The sequence below is a fragment of the Curcuma longa genome, chromosome 17, assembly GCF_044706935.1.
Source record: "Curcuma longa cultivar G26 ecotype Majalengka, Jawa Barat chromosome 17, ITB_CL_G26_1.1, whole genome shotgun sequence".
Taxonomy (NCBI): domain Eukaryota; kingdom Viridiplantae; phylum Streptophyta; class Magnoliopsida; order Zingiberales; family Zingiberaceae; genus Curcuma; species Curcuma longa.
In genome coordinates this window covers 3,547,280-3,565,464 of record NC_133877.1, presented here as the reverse complement: position 1 = coordinate 3,565,464, position 18,185 = coordinate 3,547,280, and the positions used below count along the sequence as shown (strand labels likewise).

Sequence of the window (18,185 nt, the reverse complement as noted above, 5' to 3'; positions counted from 1 at the left end):
TCGCACCTGTACCGGCTCGAGAATCGATCGTTGATGCCAGCTCATCCCCACTGCGATGCTTTCCCCCTGTCTGCAACACGAACTCGAAGCGGGAGCCCACATCGTCCCCAAAACGGCTCTATTTTCTCGCCGCCCGAAGCCCACAGCGCTTCCCAAAGCTCTCATCTTGGTCCTCCGTCGTCTGATTGCCGACCAACGGCGATAGATGGAGCGGAAGAGCGGACAAAGACAAACTGCTACTAAACTTTATAAAAAAGCTTAAAGCCATGCCTTTCTACTGTTCTCTCCTCTCCCCCGGCTCGCTCCGGTTTCTTCCCTCGAAGAGAAGACAAAGGCAACTCCGATCGCCGATTTGGATCCATTTCCGCGCTTCTGCTTCGGTTTCTGGTTTCGATCTGGTAAAAGGACTCGGGGGGAGAAGTCATGGAGCTGCGCCTTCTTCTCTTTCTACTAGCTCTGTTGTCCACCGCCCGAGCCGACGAAGGTGAGATCCATTCGCATCTCTGGAATTTCCCTTTTTTTGCTAGTTGATCTGGAGACTGTGGTTCAAAAGAAGAGCTTCCATTCAGTAATCGCGCCGGTTTTACGCTTCTACTCATTTTCGTCGTCTCCATTTGTCTTGCGGCATCGTCGCCGCCTCTCATTCGTGGTTCCTTGCTTTTGTTGGTGTGAAAAAAATGTTTTTAGTATTTCTTTTGTTCTGGAGAATGAGAATATCTAATTTATTTTTTTTGATAATAATAATTAATGAGTGAGTTTTTCGTTGCTTTCGATTTAATACTTTGAGGTCGAAGAGAAAGAACTTGAAACGGGAGCTATGATTATGATTGGACAGGGCATCCATTGGGCCCACTCTTGGCCTCTACTTCGACTGCTTAAATTTTTTTCATATTTTTTTCAAAGCGGATTCGATTAATAATTTAAATGATTTGGTGGACGGGCAATCAGATGTTGTATTGTCACATCATGATTTTTTATAAAAAATTAATGTTGTTTGGCCATGCAATCACTATTTACTCGATTCTATTTTTTTTACAAACTATATTGCATTTTTGTATATTTTTAAGGATTTATTATGTCGAAGCAAATAGGATAAAATAAATTGCATGACTGCCGTTCGATCAAAATTGCAAGAGGATAACGGGCAGTCTAGATCTTTTGATTGTTGATGTTGCTTCCCAGCTGTCTCAGTAGTACTTTCTTGCGTCTGCCCATGTTAGAATCCATGGTTTTCCCGTTGTTTTCCCGGTAGGTGCCTATATCGGCGTCAATGTCGGCGTGGCGCTCTCCGACATGCCGTCGCCGACGCAGGTGGCGGCGCTGCTGAAGTCGCAGCACATCGACCACGTCCGTCTCTACGACGCCGATCCGGCCATGTTGGCGGCGCTCGCCAATACCGGCATTCGCGTTACCGTCTCCGTCCCCAATGAGCAGATCCTCGCAGTAGGCCAGTCCAACGCCACCGCAGCCAACTGGGTCGCCCGCAATGTCGTCGCCCACGTTCCCGCCGTCAACATCACCGCCATCGCCGTGGGATCCGAGGTCCTCACCGCCTTGCCCAATGCCGCCCCGCTCCTCGTCCCGGCTCTCCGCTACATCCATTCTGCTCTCGTTGCTGCCAACCTCGACGGCGCCATCAAGGTCTCCACCCCGCACTCCTCCTCCGTTATCCTTGATTCCTTCCCGCCGTCGCAGGCCTTCTTCAATCGCACCCTGGAACCCGTGGTCGTGCCCTTGCTCAAGTTCCTTCAGTCCACCGGCTCCTACCTCATGCTCAATGTCTACCCTTATTATGACTACCTTCAGTCCAACGGCATCATCCCGTTGGACTACGCTCTATTCCGCCCGCTGCCGCCCAATAAAGAAGCAGTCGACGCCAACACTCTGCTCCACTATACCAACGTCTTCGATGCGGTCGTTGACGCTGCCTATTTCGCCATGGCCTATCTCAACGTCACCAACGTGCCCGTGGTGGTGATGGAATCCGGCTGGCCGCACAAGGGCGACCCGACGACCGAGCCGGACGCCACCACTGACAACGCTAACACCTACAACAGCAATCTCATCCGTCACGTGCTCAACAGCACTGGCACGCCGAAGCACCCAGGCGTGACGGTGCCCACCTACATCTACGAGCTCTACGATGAGGACCTCCGGCCGGGGGTGACGTCGGAGAAGTTCTGGGGTCTGTTCGACGCCAATGGCGTGCCTGCCTACTCACTGCACCTGACAGGATCAGGCACGCTGCTGGCCAACGACACGGCGAACCAGACGTTTTGCGTGGCGAGGGAAGGGGCGGATGCGAAGATGCTGCAGGCGGGGATTGATTGGGCGTGCGGGCCAGGGAAGGTGAATTGCTCTGCGTTGATGCAGGGGCAGATCTGTTATGATCCTGATACAGTGGAAACACACGCTTCCTATGCATTCAATGAGTACTACCATGGGACAGGGATGGCTGCTGGGGCATGCTACTTCAGTGGAGTTGCTGCTATCACTACTACAGATCCAAGTAAGCTGTTGAAACTTTTGCCACTCTTTGATCTCATTGTTATAATTCTAGTGCTCACAATTCACAAAATTGAGATTATATGTGCTGTGCATGTTCTGATACTCTGTTCCTGCATGACAACTCTAACGAGTGACTTGTGATTATCTGTGATGTGCGATCATGTTTTTTTCTCTAGAATGTTAACGGCATAATTTCTTACATAATTGGTGTGGCATTAATAATTTTTCCTGAGTAAACTCGGATCAGATTGGTGTGGTGGGTAATATAGTTATAAAAGCTAGCTTTACTATATTGCTTCAGTTTGTTACTGGAAGTTTTAAGTTCTTGCAAATTGCAACACCTGATAATCTCTTGGTATTTTCTTGTGCAGGTCATGATTCTTGTCTGTTTGCCGGAAGGTATGTACTCTTCCTTTACACAGTCTCGGTTGTTTCACATTTAGCATCTTTTTGGTACGGCACGATGCAGTATCGAAACCGTATAATTCCTGTCATAAATCGAAATTCTGAAACGGGTTGACATTTTAAATCATGCTTGCTTATTCAAAGTGCAATTATCTTTATCTCTTAAGTTGATAGTATCGAATCCATGAGTTTTTATTTAACCCTGCTGAAGAACTGAACATTTGTGTCTTCATGAAATACTCTTCTACTGCGTTCATAATTTTAACAATCTCCTTCATGCACTTTTGTTCATGGAGTCTGATAGGGTTTGGTTTGTATTTGTGTGGTGTTGGTTTCATCATGAAATATCAGTTGCAATATTTGATCTGCCTTCTCTCCCTTTCTTTATTTTGTTGTGCTGTGGTGCACACATTACAAGCTACCCAGTGCACTCCTAATGGTATTAACCTGAAGCACTATACTCTTTTTTGAAGCGTTAATACTATTAGTGAAGGTGCACTTCATATAGCTTTAGTTCTTATTTAGTTTTCAGAAATATATTATGTTAGACAATGATCTGATGCTTTTATGATAAAACTATCTTTCTCGCAGTGGAGGAAGGAACAGCAGTCCACTTCTGAATGGTACATCATTAGCGCCTTCCTCCAACTCCACAGCCGCAGCCGCCTCCAGTGGCTCCCATAGTTCCCACCACGCGAGAGGAATTCGTCAGATCGTTACGGTTCTCGCACTGGGTCTGGTTTTCTTGTAGCTCAACATTCTTTGTCATTTTTATGGATCGTAACTGGTGGTGCTGTGTTGAAGTGCAAGGGATGTGACTCAATTTAATGATCCATGAACAAGTTTTGTTCGATTCACACCCCTTTTTTGTGTTATTGGGAGGTGAGATGAACAGAGGTGGATAGATTCATTGTTGAAATCGCCTCCCTTGTAGTGAATCATTTTGTACAAACACAATTGGCGCTCTAACGCTGCTCTGTATCGTCGGAGTTTTGTGGTTCACTGGTCTCTTTGACAATCTCTTTTGTTCCTAGAATCAGAATTTTTTTCATCATCATTTTTTGCGTGTTTTTATTACTACTTTTTAATTAGAGAATGAAAACATTTGGAATTGGATAGATGTTTTCGAGTTCTCTCACCGGTTTCTTCAATTCCAGGTACTTTTACCGGTCTATTCAATGGAATGTTCCATTCACAGGTTCTAGAACCGGTGGTCAAACACTTTCTCTTCTTTGACCCGCTTGCTGTCTCTCCTTTTTCCTTCGCGTTTTCCCTCCGCGTCCCCCTACATTCCTTTCTCCACTTCTCCTCCGTCCGCCGACCACTAAAAGCCCTAGCTACCTCCCTCCGCCGCCTGCGGCCATGGTCGTCTCCTCCGCCATCGAATGCGTCTTCTGCCTCGGTTGCACCCGCTGGGCCTGCCGCCGCTGCGCGCGCGTCGGCGCCGACGACAGCGACGCCTGGCCCCGCGCCTCTCCGGCTGAGTTCGCCCCCGTTCCCCGCGCATGCCGTGCTGTCCTCGCTGCCTACGAGGACGACCTCGCCCGCCCCCTCTGGGCCCCTGACCGCCCCGGAGGCTACCGCATGGACCCCGACGCCGTCGTCAAGCGCACCTCCTATGCTGATAACCGCGGCCGTTGTCCGCCGTACCTCGTCTACGTCGACCGCGCCGCCCGCCAGGTTGTCCTCGCCGTCCGCGGCCTCAACCTCGGACACGACGCCGACTACCGCCTCCTCCTCGATGACCCGCCTGGGTCCCAACCGTTCGACGGAGGGTACGTCCACCTTGGCCTGCTCAAGGCGGCCGTCTGGTTACTCAACCGCGAAGCCGAAACCCTGACTCGCCTCCTTAGGGATTGCGGTCCGGACTATGGCCTTATGCTTGCCGGACACTCCCTCGGGGCCGGCGTTGCTGCCTTGATGGCTGCTGTGGTCGTGAACCATCTTGATCGGTTTGGCGGGTTACAGAGGAGCCAGGTCCGTTGCTACGCCATCGCGCCGGCGAGGTGCATGTCACTGAACCTTGCGGTGAAGTACGCGGACGTGATCCACTCCGTCGTACTGCAGGCAAGTCTACAATCTGTAGCACAGTTTTAGTTTGTTCTTATGGTGAAGAATCTTATCAGTTAAAACTTAAACGGAACTGTCAACATTTTTGTTTTTTTAGCAGCAAACTATTCCTTTTTAGAGGTTTATTGACCTTCAAACTTCCTTTTGCCAACATTTTTTTCTCCTTATCCTTCGGGGCATTGAAATCATTGACTAATGGATAATTGTAATTTGTTGGTTCTCCTTATGTTAGTAATGAAATTGCCAATATGATGCATAAGACCAATAGCATTACATTGTTTAGTTGATAGTCATGGCAATGACTGCACTAGGTAACTTGAATTTCTTGAGAGCTTCATAGCTTACGATATTTGTATATGGTACTGTGTCTACCTCCAATCTCCAGTTGAAGAGACTTGGAGCTGAGTCAGTTTTTTGTTAATGCTTGCACATTATATTTGTATGTGTATGTATGGGAGCAGAGCTTAACTTATGGATATGGAATTGATGTTCCTTCTAAGCTTTTAAGCATATTAGTACAAGTGTTCACGCGGATCTTATTATTGAAATGCAAATGCATGTGATTTCAGGATGATTTTCTACCCAGAACACCAACCCCTTTGCAGCATATTTTTGGGTCTATTTTCTGGTAATCATTTATCTTCTAATGTATTTGTTTCCTGCTGTTTCCATCTGCTAGATCAGGGGAAATTTTCATATGTGGTTTTCCTTATAATACAATTATAACATTACTGCATCTTGTGCAGCTTGCCGTGCTTATTATTGTTGGTTTGCATGAGAGATACCTTCATATCGGAAGCCAAAAAGCTCAAGGACCCTAGAAGACTTTATGCTCCTGGCCGAATGTATCATATAGTGGAGCGAAAATTTTGCAGGTATCAAGTCCTTAAGATCACTGTCATGTTTCTGTTAGAGTAGCTTCTTCCCAAGTAGATTTCTGAAGTGCATGTTAATTTTTTTGATACAATGAGGAATTGTTTGTGTATCCCCTTTATTGAACACTTGACTCATTGGCAATAAATTATACTTGATACCATTCTCATTCTCAGTGCTGGAAAGAACATACATGATATCGTCGTTTTTGTGTAGGTGTCATAGCGCTAACCATGTAATGTGAACGTTAACATGTTATGCATTATACTTCTTGTCACCACTAGGCCTTGCATTCAATTATGGTAGTCTTATAAACATTTGATCACATTTCATCTGGTTACTATGGCCTGATTAACATCCAGGTTCCTTGAAGGAATCAAAACATGTTTATGAGGTTCTTTCTTACTGAAGCAAAATTGTGGTTTCAGAAATTAATTTGTACACGCCTTTCTTTATACCTTTTTTCGAATGGCAGACTATCTTGAAATTAACTGATGCTGTTATCACTAACAATTCAGTCTAATGTATAAATACTACTTTTCTGGGTGCAAGTCTGAAGGAATATAGATTGCTACATAGAAGTTCCAATTTCAAATTGTAGATGCTCTTTATTGACAAGCATAAATCCATTTGCGATAATTATCAGATGTGGAAGATTCCCTCCTGAGGTTAGAACTGCCATCCCTATTGAAGGAAGATTTGAGCACATAATACTCTCATGCAATGCTATGTTTGATCATGGAATCATTTGGACAGAACAAGAAGCTCAAAAGGCTTTAGAAGTAAGTAAATACCATTGCTTATGTATCTTCACTTGTGCCCATTTTCATATGTTCTTTTGTTTATGCTTTAGATTTTAGCACATGCTAATTGATATACTTATGTTCTAGATTCAGTATTACTAAGGTTAGATTATGAATGGTGATTTCTTGCTTTTTACACCATTCTGATCGACAAATTTCATTAAATCTCCAGTGAAAAATTAAAAAGGAAATCCTGGTCCTTGAGGTGAAATTGATCCCTGACTAAGCGAAAGACTATGTGACACTTTAGATGGTGAACTGTCACACATGAGTATTTTGATGAAGGTGTCTATTCTATTTGGCCTTGGGAATTCATGATTTCTTTTGCTATTAACCTGAAATATGGCATAGTTGATGACTCAATAAATCTTAGAAATTGTGAAAGTGCACTCTTGGTTTAGTTTAAACACAACCAGAGCTTTTATATTTAAGCAAAGCTAACAAATCTTAACTTTGGTAGCTACAGGTTTTCGATAACTTTAGAATAGTAATATATGCTATATGTGAGCTACATTTAGGTACATCACTTTTGACGTTAATGAGGAGCATTATGTACCAATATTTAGGCATCTAAATAGAACTTTGATGCATGAATATAAAAATTCAGGACAAATTTCACAACCTATTTGCTTGCTTATTTGGCAAGGAAATGCTTGAAGAATGAATTATAAATGCTTTTCACACATATTTCTTGAGATTAAATATGAAGATACGATTCAAAAGTGATGAATTAATTCTTTGAATACTTTCTTCTCAGATAATGATCGGACAAGATTCCATGATAACCCCTCCAACAAGGCAAATGATGGAACGAAGGGAGACCCACGAGAAAGAACACAAGGATGCACTGGAAAAGACTATGAACTCTGAGCAGCTGCTGCCTCATTCAGTAGCAGAGTCTAAAGAACCCCACGAAGAACTTGGAATCGTCAGTGTGTGAGAACTTTGAAAACATATCCACCTCCAGCGCTTCCGATTCGAGCAGCGGAATGAACTGGGATGACTTGGTGGAGAAGCTACTCGATGAGGATGAAGCAAATGGCAATTTCGTGGAGGATGATTTTGTCGTTGGGAATTCCAGTAAGAAGACAGCTCTTCCCGTGAGATGACTTCTTACTTCGCGGTTTGTTCATTCTTTTGTATAGCGTTATTTTGTTGCGTCAAATTTTGTATCTGCAAATATAGTTTTCTTTTATTTCGCTTCCTTGTATAAAAATTGTTGTTACAATAGCGAGCGAATTGTATATTGAGTTTTGAAGAAAGGTGCTAGAGACGCGGTTGCCACTCTTCTGCTTCTTCCTCCTGGTGTAAGCATACAAACTCTTCAGAAATAAAATAATAATAGAAATAGTGGTCTATTCTCCTAAATGAGCACCGTAAAAGTCTCAAAAATTAAATCCATCGCGTAGCCGTTGATCCTCTCGCGAACGCGGTTGTCGCCGTTGGATAGGGTAGCGAACCCGTCGCGATCGAGTCAAACGGTTACGGAGTGGCGTAAAGCGTCGCTTGTTTAATTTCGGCTACGTGCTTATAATAATGACAGCTATAAAACCAGCTCCCTGTTTAGTTAATGGTTCCCCCACATCACACTGCTTGCGCCGCGGGCGATCTGGGAAGACGACGGCGAGGAAGACGACGGCGAAGATAAGGGTTCGTCTACAAAGTGAGCGATCGATTGGACCGCCAGGAAGGGAAGATCTGAATCGCGTTCGTGGTGGAGGAAGCCCTGGTTCTTTTGTTTCGGAGCTGCGATTGGACGCGGACTTGCTTGTTTGTTTGTGTTATCGGCTCTCGTTTGGATCGGATTGTTTCCTTGACCTTGATATGAGCGCGTGCCAGGTCTAAAATGGCAGATCCGAGTGAGTACGGCGTCGAGGGGTTCGCTGGCGAGACAGCGAGGACGAATGCTTCGCTGACGGCACAGCTGGTGCCGGTGGTTCTAGCGGCGTCTGCTTCGTCCAAGAGTGAAGGGAAGTCAGCGTCGGCACAGAGGCGGAGGGCCTCGAGTAAACCCAACTTGGAGGCGGAGGAGCTCATTAATCTGCTCCATGGATCTGATCCGGTGAAGGTAGAGCTCAATAGACTCGAGAATGAGGTTAGAGGTGAGGATGATGATTCTTTCCCCATCACATTTTCCCTCTCATTTATTTGAAATTATGTGGTTGGATTTTGTAGTTTTTTTACATTTTGGTTGATGAATGCTTTGGGGTCGTGCAGAGAAAGATCGAGAATTGTCGGAGGCGCAGGCCGAGATCAAGGCTCTGCGTCTGTCGGAACGTGCTAGGGAGAAGGCAGTGGAAGAGGTGAATAATTAACTTAACGTTCTTTTAGTTATTTAGTTATTGGTAAGTCATTAGATAAACATGCTATATCTTGTTTATTCTCACTTCTATCAGCTAACAGAAGAATTGACAAAGATGGATGAGAAGCTGAAGCTCAGTGAATCACTCATAGACAGCAGGGTAATCAATAGATTTCCTGGGTTTCCCTAACTTCTCATGCATTTTTATTTTATTTTATTTTATTTTTTACGATGGTGTTTCTCGGGCATATGAATTTGTAGAATCTTGAAATTAAGAAGCTAAATGATGAGAAGAAAGCAGCCTTGGCCGCTCAATTTGCAGCTGAAGCAACACTTCGAAGAGTTCATGCAGCTCAAAAAGATGATGACATGCCTCCAATTGAAGCCATTCTTGCGCCCCTTGAGGCCGAATTGAAGCTAGCACGTCAAGAGGTATCATTTTGAAATGTTCATCCAGAAAAATTATTATTTGAATATTTTCTTTGACAAAAAATTGTGCACATTGATTCACTACTGTACTTGCCTTGGTTAGAGAATAACTTAATTGTTGTAGCATGTAGGTGTTTTTAATTTTCTTATTGCTGGTATATTAATTAAAATAAAGTAAACGCTTGAACTGGTTTTGAATAACTTTCTATTTGGTACACTTGTTCAAATATTCTGTCATCCTTCTTAGAATTGTTTTTATAATTGGTAAGTCTTCATTTTCTAACTCACAAGATAATTTTTTTGGAAGTGCACAATCTGATGTTTAGATTTGTCATATCATGATCTTTTTTACTGTCCTCAACCTAGATCAACGTTGTTGAATAGAATTGCAGTCAATATTATGTTAGGATCGGTTGGTTCGCTAGAATAGCGTTTTTCGATTGCCTCTTGATTGTTTCTCTGCAAGAGTGTTAGCGGAAGCAAAATATAAAAGAGAAAACAATAGATCAACGCTAACCCGGTTTGTTTACTTGGTATCCACCTTCGCAGAGGTGACTAATCCAAGGATCCATACGCACGCACACACCCGATGCACTATGAATCTTCTCCTTCTCGAAAACCTCGAAGGCGGAGAAACCTTTACAACTCTTTCAATCTCCTCAAAATGATATGAAAGAATGTTCAGGAGGAGAGGAAGAAAGCACAAGATCAGAGAACAACACGTTCTCAAAAGAAGCGAGAAAGAATAAAAGAATAGCAGAATTCTTGAGTTGATCTCGAGCAGGCTTCTTTTATAATTCTTCGGCATCAGTCGACTGCTGGCAGGGCCAGTCGACTGTTTTGTGCAGATTGCAAAGCTACAGGATGACAACAGGGCTTTGGACCGGCTTACTAAATCAAAGGAAGCAGCACTACTGGAAGCAGAACGAACTGTGCAGATTGCTTTAGTGAAGGCTTCTATGGTAGATGACCTACAAAATAAGAACCTAGAGTTGATGAAGCAGATAGAAATCTGCCAGGTATAATATGAAGATATTGAATGGAATTTTGTTGTACGCAATGAACTGGCTACAGAGTTATAGGTGGTTTGTGCTATTTTTTTAACTGTCCTTTGCTTCCTTAGGAGGAGAACAAGATCTTAGATAAGATGCATAGGCAAAAAGTTGCAGAAGTTGAAAAGCTATGCCAGACTGTGCGAGAACTAGAAGAGGCTGTTCTTGCTGGTGGTGCAGCTGCAAATGCTGTGAGGGATTACCAGCGAAAAGTTCAGGAGATGAGTGTAATATATTGAGCTTTACTGTGATTTCTTGATCACAAAGAATTATTTTATTTGAAGCTACTTTAAATTTAACTGTGTGTGTCATTATTACTTTGTCATTTATTGGCTCAGGAAGAGATGAAAACTCTTGACCGGGAACTTTCTCGAGCAAAAGTGTCAGCTAATAGGGTTGCTGTGGTAGTGGCCAATGAATGGAAAGATGCTAATGACAAAGTAATGCCTGTTAAACAGTGGCTTGAGGAACGTAGGTTCATGCAGGTTAGCGATGTTTTTTATGGTTTACTTCAAGTTAATTTAGTTGAATAGATTATACTTAAGGTTCATAAGACAGTAGAGAAAATTCTAGTCAGCATAGTTAAAAGTGATTAGAAGATTTGAATACATGATATCACTAGTAAAATAACATGCATAAAGTGCCTTCAAATGGAAGTATAAGGTTATGTTGCTGACCCAAATATTTGACATTAACACTTGAAGATGATGATTTCAAGAATGAACTGGAGAAAATATCCAAATTATGCCATCCTATCCACAGCATTTTAATTGATTTTTTCTCACATGATGAATATTGTCATCAGCTTGCATTTGTTTGCAGGGTGAGATGCAGCAACTTAGAGATAAGCTTGCTATTGTAGAGCGTGCTGCAAGATCTGAAGCCCAATTGAAAGTAAGTTATTTATCTCCACCTGTTTAGAAGTTATGCTCCATGTGCTTTCCTTGTACAGCAAATTCTTATTTAAAAAAAAGTTAAAGTTGAATGAGTTAACATTCTGTTCAAACATTCAGGAGAAATTTCATTTGCGTCTCAAAGTTTTAGAAGAGGGTTTGAGAATGTCAACAAGCAGTTCTAACATGTAGCAATGTAGAGGGGAAGAATTCAAGCAATGGTCCTTCACGTCGGCAATCTCTTGGTGGAGCTGACAACATTCCAAAGAGTGTTAATGGTTTCCTATCAAGAAGACCATCTTTTCAGATGAGATCTTCTATTTCTAGTAGCACAATACTGAAACATGCCAAAGGAGCATCCAAGTCATTTGATGGTGGTTCTAGATCATTAGATCGAAGTAAAGTCCTTGTGAATGGAACAGGTTTATTATTGAACAAATCTTCAGATGCAACTGGTGAGAATGTATCACACAACACTTGGAAGGAGAATCCAGATGAGAAAATCAATGAGTTCCGTGTGGCTGAAACAGATGATTGTGTCTCTGGATTATTATATGATATCCTGCAGAAGGAGGTAATTACACTTAGAAAAGCATGCCATGAAAAGGATCAAAGCTTACAAGATAAGGATGATGCAATTGAGGTACATGTGCTTGAAGAATCTTTTGTTACAAGAAACCCTTGTCATTTCCAAAACTCATGTAGTTTTTGATATGGATCTTCTAAAATAGATGCTGGCCAAAAAAGTTGATACATTGACTAAAGCAATGGAAGTGGAGGCCAAAAAGATGAGAAGGGAAGTAGCTGTAATGGAGAAGGAAGTGGCTGCTATGAGAGTAGAGAAAGAACAGGACAACAAATCTAAGCGGCCTGGTGGTTCTAAAGCTCCAGCAACTAATTCTCATTTGCTACCAGGAAGGTGAGAAAATCCTTTGCTATCAGAAATATGATATAGACTTTCTGAATTCACTTTATTCTGGAAAGCAACATTCACTAGCTTAGATGTCTGTGATGTGCCCTATGGATGGTGCTTGAATTATAGTTGTCTCCTTAGAGTTAGACGATAAAATTACCTTTTATTGATCATGTGTGTTAGTGAGGCTTAGAGTTGTCTCCTTGATCTTGTTGTTAGTACAGATGGAATCATGCTATCTCCTGCTCCAAAGTGTATCATACCATTGTAGAAATATTCTGATTCCATCTGTACTAACAATTGGTACCAGAGCCATGGTTTATATAGAGCCATGTGGGGACCTCAGGAACTGCTCCCTGATACATTATGTGAATCCAGTTTTTTCTTTATCACAATGCAAGCAATGACTTAGCTTCTTGATTAGGAAATTCTCAACACCTTAAACATTATTCACACTGTAAAGTATAAGGGAGGAAAGAGCAGGAGATGAAGAATAGAGCCTACAGACAGAAAATCCCTGGTCACAACTTGTCGTTGAAGTCTGATTGTGGAAGCCTTGTTCTGAAATAACAAAACCCAAGAACTTGCACTCACAGAAGCCTAGCCCCCTCATGGTTGCTTGTGAAAACTCCATAGTTGAAGTCTGGCCTCTCTTCATATTGAGGTCTCGGAACTTGTTTACTGTGTCGGTCATTAGGCAAAACTATAAATTTTGCAGGGTGTCCTTACTAAATCTATCTATGTGAATTTGTTTATTATTGATTTGGGATAGTTTGACTTACCTTCAATCTAAACCGCAGCATTAACCAAACTAGGAAGAGTGAGAAGTATACATCATTTTTAATGGACTAGCAAATCCAAGCCAAAAGAACATTACCTTTTGTGTTAGATAAAATATACTATGTTGAATGTTCTGCCTCAATAACATAATTTTCTTGACTCAACTTCCAAATTCAGGACTGCCGCTCGAAGTGGTCCAATGCGAAATCTATGACAAGGAGATTTGAAACTTGACGGATTTAGGAGATCGGATCAATGATCTGTTATTTTGTATGGCAATGTCATATTTGTTTGTACAGCTGCCTAGTGATTGAATCCTTTGTTCTTTCACTTTCTTTATTGTTTTTCATTTCTTCGTCCAGGATGTGGATATAGTGTAATCTCATGTTTGCGTGTAAACTTTTTTTGATTGGTTGCCTTAGATCAGTGGTCAGTGGTGCAACTCTAACCGGCTGTGTTGTTACTGGAAATTACGATTGAAATATACTTTCCTTTTTAACTAACCGTACTGTTGCAAGCTTGCCAAAAGGGAGAAAATAAAGCCCAAATTTAATCTTCAGTATCAGTTAATCACTCCAAAGCAATAGAGGAATTGTAAATCTGAAGTGCATGCAGAAAGTTTTCCTTTGACCTCTATTTGTGCCCCGGGGGACAATATCTGAAAGAAGCGTTTCGTGGTGTTGCTCATTAGATAATTTAATGCAAAGAAAGATTCATCAGAATCCTGTTTATTTCATGTGAAATCTATTTTCTTGATTTTTATTTTTGGCGCAAGTCGTGAGACGACTCGGTCTCAAAAGGCTCCATCAACCGTGAAGCTTCTCAGACTGATGCCACGTCACCAATTAGGAAGGTGACGTCAGCCGCAGGGAAACCCATCTTCCACGTAGCTGCGGTTCTACAAAGAGCGAGCGAGCGACGCGAGAGAGAGCAAAAGTGCGCACCATAAGCGACCTCCATTGCTTCTGAAACCCTACTCACCCCCTTCCGTCCACTTCCCAGATCTCGATCTCTTAACTACTCGAACTTGCTCATTCTCGAGTTCGTTGTATCTCCCGATCGAATTCTCGAGTTTTTCCTTATATTCTGTGTTCTCCAATCTTATCCGGTCCAGAAATCTACTTTGAATTAGTGGTTTTGTGCGTCCGATATTTGTTATCCTCTAATCGAGATTAATTTCCCGATTTTTAGCTGCATTGTTTCGGATTCTCTCCTCTGATCGCTTCGTTTCCAGGATCGGAGTTTGTGTTCGATTTTGTTTTTCTTCTAAATTATTATTACTTGGGGTTGCTTCGTTGGCCGAGGTTTTTCTCGCAATTTTCCAGGTGAAAGGGTTTGGATCTTTTGTTATGTGTCTGAATTAGAGGATTTGGAGATGGCGGCAGTGTCGGGGAACGCGGTGGTAGTGCCGGTGGAGCCAATGCCGTTAACGGTGGGCTGCGTCCGCGGGAGCGAGGCGCTACAGCACTGGTTTGTGGACGAGAGGGACGGGTTCATCTCGTGGCTGCGGGGAGAGTTCGTGGCAGCTAACGCGATCATCGATCTGTTAATGGATCACCTCAGGGTCACTGGCGAGCCAGGGGAGTACGATCACGTCGTTGGCTCCATCCACCAACGGCGGTTTCACTGGACATATTTCCTCCACATGCAGCAATTTTTCCCGGTCGCCGATGTGGGCTACGCGCTGCAGCAGGTGGTGGACTTGAGGCAGCTGAAGCAGAGGCAGAGGCAGAGGCAATTGTACGGCCAGAAGGAGAAGGATGGGAGGAAATTTGGATTTGGACATAGGTCTGGGCATCTATCTGATGGGGCTCGAGAGAGTCGTGTATCTCCTGTTTCTGGCACGGTTGCGTCTGAGGATGGAAAGGTCGAGCAGATGGAGCATAAAGTAGGTCCAAATAAGAACGTGAACCAGAACAATGTGCAGATGTCACAGGCTATTGATTCTTTGCCTCTTGCTGAGAAGGATGGTGAGCTTTGGCTTTCAGTTAACGAGTCTGTGGTTATAGTAATGTATATTAACACTGGTAGAAGATAAATAGAAATTCACTGTCTTTTGTCCTAATTAGTGCATAGCAACGTTACCATCTCTAGATTACACACAATCAAACTATAAGCCATAGTTTTCATAATGACTAGCATGATCCTTTTATGCAAGAAGCACCCTCTTTTAGATTTTTCGTTTGTTCAAACTTTGAATAAGACTCGTATACTTGAGGATGCTCAAGGTTAACTATGATCTGATATGCAACTAAATGCATTCAGAAAACTCACATAGGCCGGTGGAAAATTATTGCATGAAGGATGGAAATAGGCCAGCTGATGTTATTAAGTTAGAAGCTGCTACTGTGAGCCATAGTCAAGACTCAGACTTTGGAGGTATGCATTTTTCTCTCTAACAATGGCAAAACTGGTTTAGATAAAGAGTACTATTCACAATAACTGAATTGGTCTTGGAAATGACATGAAAGATATTGTGCTCAATATGGGGTGGGAATGCTGGAAATTAACTGTAGCATGAGCGTAGTTGAAACCTGAGCAATAAACAATACAAAATGAAAGTCTTGCAGCACATATATGATTTGTAATTAACACTCATTGGCACCCTTATCATTCAAAGTTTTTCACTTATATGTAGCAAGTTCAGCTAGTTTTACACTATCTAAATTGAATTTTTAGGAAGTTTGATTTCACATAAAATTAACTACATTTTGAAGGAAGCCTAGTCATTATTTATCATTGTGAACTGAAATATGATGGCGCAATAGGAATTGGATACACGAATGCCACACTAGCACCATGACAAATGCAATACTGATATTGCTGTTTTACTTGAATATGAATCGTTAATGGAGGAAATTCAACTTGTTTCAGTGTAAAATTTTTTTCTTCCTTTTTAATTGTTCTTCATGTATTTTTAAACTGAATCTTTTTCATAGATTCTTGGGCCTGACTTATTTGTTCTTAGATGAAGTCATGTTTATTGTGAGTCATAGAATGTTGTTGGTTCTCAATCTTCCAAATTCCTGATCATATTTTGGTTGGAACACATTCCTGAATTTTGGTAAGTATGGTTTTGCACTATGACTCGTATTCGGAATACTGAATTCTGTGCATCAAGTCCTACATAGATGCCCTCATCCCCAATATCTTTTTTGATTTAAGCCTCCTGATACATATATGGTCCTAGGAAGCATAATGAGAAGAATTTTATTGTATTTTGAGCCTTCTCCTTTTTATAGAAGTTGTAGTGGTACCTTTAGGTTTTAACCTGATCTACTACAAGCCCAGCGATGGCATATAAGGTTGTCATGTAGATTGAGTAATACATGGCAATATAATTAAAATGCATATATGAGTGGACCAAGGCTTAAACGTCTGAGTAATGCAAATCTATGTAACACTTGCTCTAAAAAAACAATAGAAAGCAATTCCAATAAGCTACAATGAAATATCGACTGGTTTAAACAATTGTACTCTAGTATCATTCAGGATTCAGTTATTCCTCAGTTCATATTGGAACTGAATTGTCAAATAGAAAATTTCCAATCTTTGTTTCAAAACTACCGTCTAAAAGCATTAATTGGGTTAGATATAGAATTTTTTTTGGGTCTTATAATACTTAGTGATAACTTTGCTTTGATGCAAGGAGCACTTACACTATGCCATAAGCATCCATCATTGCTTTTATTTTATCCAACTTTTATTTTATGACAAAGCATCCTTGTAAGAAATTCGCCTTTCTCTGGGACATTAATATGGAATATCTGAAAATTTACAAAGAAGGTTTTAACTACTAGTTTTTGTTTTGTTAGTTGTAAATTACATTCAAGTTCAACCATAGTTCTGTAATCAAACCTTCATAAACCAGTCCTAATTAGATTTCTATGCATACTTTCAAGTTTTAGTGACTGTTTTACTTAATGGGAAGGCTCTTTTTTTTTTCCTAGAAATATATATAATGGAAGTCTTTAAGCTTCCATCCCCAATCTTTTTGATGAAGGTGAGTCTCCAGCTCATGACCTTGGCAACAACTTCTTCAAGCCCTTACGATCTGCCCTAACTGGCACTTCCAATATGCACGCTCTTGTTTATTTGTTTGTTAATAGGAAAAGTTTATATGTTCTTGACTGTTAATATCTGTTTTCTTGTGTTTAAGTTCCAATAATCAATCAGTAGTTTTTATTATTATGCCTTAGAAATGTCAACAGCCACACCTTTACTTTTTTTTACTGTTTCTTTTGCATCGATTTAAATAATTGGAGACTTGAAATGATGCTGCTACAGATAACACAATTATGACCTCAAATCAAGCTAGAATCCAAAAGGTAATATCAGCGTCAAAAGAATTCGTGGCCAAAGAAACATGTGATGGCATGATGGTATGTTCTATATGAGAAGTACATCATATAATTGTAAGATTTGAATGTGGGCGTTTAGTTTTATTATACGACTTGGTTTTTAGTTTCCACTGTACAACTTGTAGGTCAATGTTGTTGAAGGGCTTAAACTTTATGAGGATTTTCTGGATAGCTCAGAGGTCACTAAACTTGTTTTGTTAGCTAATGAAATGAGAGCTGCAGGCCACAGAGGAGAACTTTCAGGCAAGCTTTGCTTAATCCATCTCGTCTTTTGCACGATATGTGATTATTGATTTATAATATTATTATTCTTCGTTTAGGGATTTGTTTATAGGTATATATCCTTATCCATGACGTATAATATCCTGAAACCATTACTTTAACTAATCAGAATTACCTTTTTCCCGTGATTGATAATCTAATGTTATTCTAATTGAAGGCACTAATTATAGGTTTATGTAGCGAGAATTGTTCTATGGTAGATTAGGCATACTGTAAACATTATGTGGGATGAAGCTATAACAAGTGCCGATGAAGAATTAGATCCACTGAACTATTTCTGTCCTACACGATTTGCTTAGTTGCATTGCTAGCTCTGATTTTTAACATTCTTGCATGTAAAGCAGGGCAAACATTTGTTACACTAAAAAGACCAATGAAAGGACATGGAAGAGAGATGATTCAGCTAGGCATGCTTACTAACGAAGGGTCTATAGAAGATGAACATAGAACTCTGAGCTCTGAAGGTATTTGATACCTACACATTTTCCTTTTTTTTTTTAAATCCTCAAATGTA

The 18,185-nt window shown here is 41.4% G+C and overlaps 2 protein-coding genes and 2 pseudogenes across 2 annotated transcripts in view; all 4 read left to right on the top strand.

Annotated features, from left to right (window-relative positions):
* The first annotated feature begins 298 nt into the window (after positions 1–298).
* On the top strand, positions 299–3,921 carry LOC141848682 (glucan endo-1,3-beta-glucosidase 2-like). The gene is made up of 4 exons (XM_074736725.1): positions 299–484; positions 1,253–2,509; positions 2,880–2,907; positions 3,505–3,921. The coding sequence occupies exons 1-4, from the start codon at positions 424–426 to the stop codon at positions 3,662–3,664; spliced, it is 1,506 nt and encodes a 501-aa protein (XP_074592826.1). The 5' UTR covers positions 299–423; the 3' UTR covers positions 3,665–3,921.
* A 343-nt stretch (positions 3,922–4,264) lies between these two features.
* Positions 4,265–7,981, top strand: LOC141848704 (uncharacterized; annotated as a pseudogene).
* Positions 7,982–8,263: 282 nt separating this feature from the next.
* Positions 8,264–12,261, top strand: LOC141848482 (microtubule-associated protein 70-1-like; annotated as a pseudogene).
* Positions 12,262–13,977: 1,716 nt separating this feature from the next.
* The window catches only part of LOC141811538 (uncharacterized), an 11,684-nt gene continuing 7,476 nt past the window's right edge, over positions 13,978–18,185 (top strand). The window contains exons 1-5 of the mRNA XM_074699561.1: positions 13,978–14,998; positions 15,294–15,407; positions 17,316–17,410; positions 17,515–17,632; positions 18,016–18,135. Of these exons, the coding sequence (XP_074555662.1) occupies positions 14,404–14,998; positions 15,294–15,407; positions 17,316–17,410; positions 17,515–17,632; positions 18,016–18,135 (1,042 nt within the window). The 5' untranslated portion in view covers positions 13,978–14,403. The remainder of the gene's footprint in view (positions 14,999–15,293; positions 15,408–17,315; positions 17,411–17,514; positions 17,633–18,015; positions 18,136–18,185) is intronic.

What these genes read in the sequence shown, in the direction of transcription:
- LOC141848682 (XM_074736725.1), top strand. Translation starts at nt 424, where the DNA reads ATGGAGCTGCGCCTTCTTCTCTTTCTACTAGCTCTGTTGTCCACCGCC. An exon ending in CACCGCCCGAGCCGACGAAG is followed by an intron (nt 485 to 1,252) that starts GTGAGATCCATT and finishes TTTTCCCGGTAG; the next exon opens with GTGCCTATATCGGCGTCAAT. An exon ending in TATCACTACTACAGATCCAA is followed by an intron (nt 2,510 to 2,879) that starts GTAAGCTGTTGA and finishes TTTCTTGTGCAG; the next exon opens with GTCATGATTCTTGTCTGTTT.